Source organism: Bison bison, unplaced genomic scaffold (assembly GCF_000754665.1).
Source record: "Bison bison bison isolate TAMUID 2011002044 unplaced genomic scaffold, Bison_UMD1.0 scf7180017832056, whole genome shotgun sequence".
In the NCBI taxonomy this organism is placed as follows: Eukaryota; Metazoa; Chordata; class Mammalia; order Artiodactyla; family Bovidae; genus Bison; species Bison bison.
In genome coordinates, this window is record NW_011471265.1 from 1 (window position 1) to 2,302 (window position 2,302).

Genomic DNA, 2,302 nt, shown 5'->3' on the forward strand with positions numbered 1-2,302 from the left:
CATTGTGTGAGTTATTGGTTGGAGTTTAGAGACAGGCTGTGTTGGGCTAAACTCCTTATTCCTGTTTTCAGCCCTTGAGTAATAATCAGAAGCGTTCTCTGAAGAGAGTGGGGTCAGCTGTCAGACTCCTAGGTATCTACCGGCCAGTAGGGCTGGGATTAAATGCAGCAGCCAGGAGATACGGGATGGAGCAAGAGGTCACCTTGTCCCTTTGTTGCTGCCTGAAGAGATGCTTGTCCATGTGCTAGTGGGACAAAAGCTGTGACTTTGTGGCCAGAGGATGTCTCTGACCCTGCCTTGGTTCCCTGAGGGTGGAGGGACAGCAGGGTCTCCCCAGTTCCTTGACCAGAGAAGGAAATCCCACCCCCCACTCCCATGCCCTTGCTCTCTGACGTCCTCCCAGGACTCATTCCAGAGGAGGTTCTTCAGGATGAACGTCCAGGCCCCACCCCGACTCCTGGAGCTGGGCGCACAGTGCCTGCTGCGCAATGAGGCCTTGGCCATCATGGCTCTGGAGGAGCTGCCCGTCGAGCTCTTTCCACCACTGTTTATGGAGGCCTTTGCTGGAAGGCACACAGAGGCCCTGAAGGCGATGGTGCAGGCCTGGCCCTTCCCCTGCCTCCCACTGGGGGCCCTGATGCAAGACCACCAGCCTCATCTGGACACCTTCCAGGCAGCACTCGATGGTCTGGATGTCCTGCTTGCTCAGGAGGTCCGCCCCAGGTAAGGTCAACCTGGCAGACTGGTGAGGCCTGGGGGTGTAAGCAAGGTGCAGACAGGCCAGGTGGATGAGGACTCATATGGAAACAGGCAATTGGATGTATAGGACTGGTTGAGGGGGAGAGGGCAGAAAAAGCATGTGGGCCACCCCCCATTATCCCTTAAAGTGGGAACCAAGGGGGACCTAGAAGCCAGAGGAGCTGTGGTACGTGGAGTGCAGAGCACTCATGGGGTCCTGGTGCCCATTGGCCTCTGCATGGCTCAGCCTTTCCCCTGCGGCCTCACAGGCGGTGGAAGCTGCAGGTGCTGGACTTGCGCCGGAAAACCCACCAGGACTTCTGGACCCTGTGGTCCGGGATGAAGGTCAGTGTTTGCTCACTGCTGGAGCCTGATCCAGCCCAACCAATGCAGAAGAGGTGCAGGGTGGAGGCGCAGGTGGGGCTGAAGCCAGAGCAGGCCCCTGTGGAGGTGCTGGTCGACCTGTGCATCAAGGAGGACACTCTGGATGAGACCCTCAGCTACCTGCTGAAGAAGGCCAAGAAGAGGGGGAAGCTGCTGCACATCCGCTGCCAGAAGCTGAGGATCTTCACCATGCCCATGCAGAGCATCAGGAAGATCCTGCAGGTGGTGCAGCTGGACTCCATTCAGGACCTGGAGGTCAACTGCATCTGGAAGCTGGCCACGCTGAGCAGGTTCCTGCCGCACCTGGGCCGGATGGGCAACCTGCGCCGGCTGCTGCTGTCTCGCATCCACATATTGCCACATACCACCCCGGACCAGGAGAACTGCGTCAACCAGCTCAGTGCACAGTTCCTGAACCTGCCCCACCTGCAGGAGCTCTACCTGGACTCCATCTCCTTCCTCGAGGGCCGCCTGCACCAGGTGCTCAGGTGAGGTGTGGCGCCAGCTCTGCAGCAAAACCTGGCCTCTTTCATTTCTTTACCATCGGGGTGTCTATTTGTGCCTGCTGGGGACATGGCCAGTGTGCACAGGCCACTTGGAAGTCCTCACGGTATGGCCACTCTGTCCCCGGGCTTCTTGTCAGGTCACCTCCCTGGTTAGGGTCAGAGGCGTGGCCTAGGTTAGATGCTGCCAAATGGGACTTGTGCTGGGAGTCCGCATAGTGGGGGTCAGGTGTGATGCCCTTGGGAATTCTTTCCGAGAGAGTGATGTCTTAGCTGAGACGATGACAGAGAATGACAAAGAATTGTAGGTGATGATGGATGAATTGTAGGTGATGATGGATGGTTTGTGGCCCCCGGATATCTGGGGGATATGCACCCAGGGATCGTCTGTAACTGCTGGGACCCACCAGCCCATGTCTACTGCATCCAGTCTGCTGTTGAATTCAACTAGCCGTGTCCTGTACAAACATCTTAATTCCTGTGAACAAAATACTAGTAAGCTGAAATAGGCAAATAATCTTTGTTTACAGTTTGTTTCCCACATTAAAAATAGTTCATCATTTTGTGCAGGGGAGATCATAACCATATGAGCATGACCTTCCCCCTGGAAGAACCCCTGCCTTCCTGTCAAGGAGGTGAGAGGCCAGCTCCAAGCCAGTGAGATCCCCTGTGTTCCT

General features: G+C 56.4%; 1 protein-coding gene across 1 annotated transcript; it reads left to right on the forward strand.

Annotated features, from left to right (window-relative positions):
* Positions 1 to 406: 406 nt before the first annotated feature.
* On the forward strand, positions 407 to 1,614 carry LOC104983028 (melanoma antigen preferentially expressed in tumors-like). The gene is made up of 2 exons (XM_010832523.1): positions 407 to 723; positions 1,008 to 1,614. Exons 1-2 carry the CDS (start codon positions 431 to 433, stop codon positions 1,612 to 1,614), a joined length of 900 nt encoding a protein of 299 aa, XP_010830825.1. The 5' UTR covers positions 407 to 430.
* Positions 1,615 to 2,302: the final 688 nt, after the last annotated feature.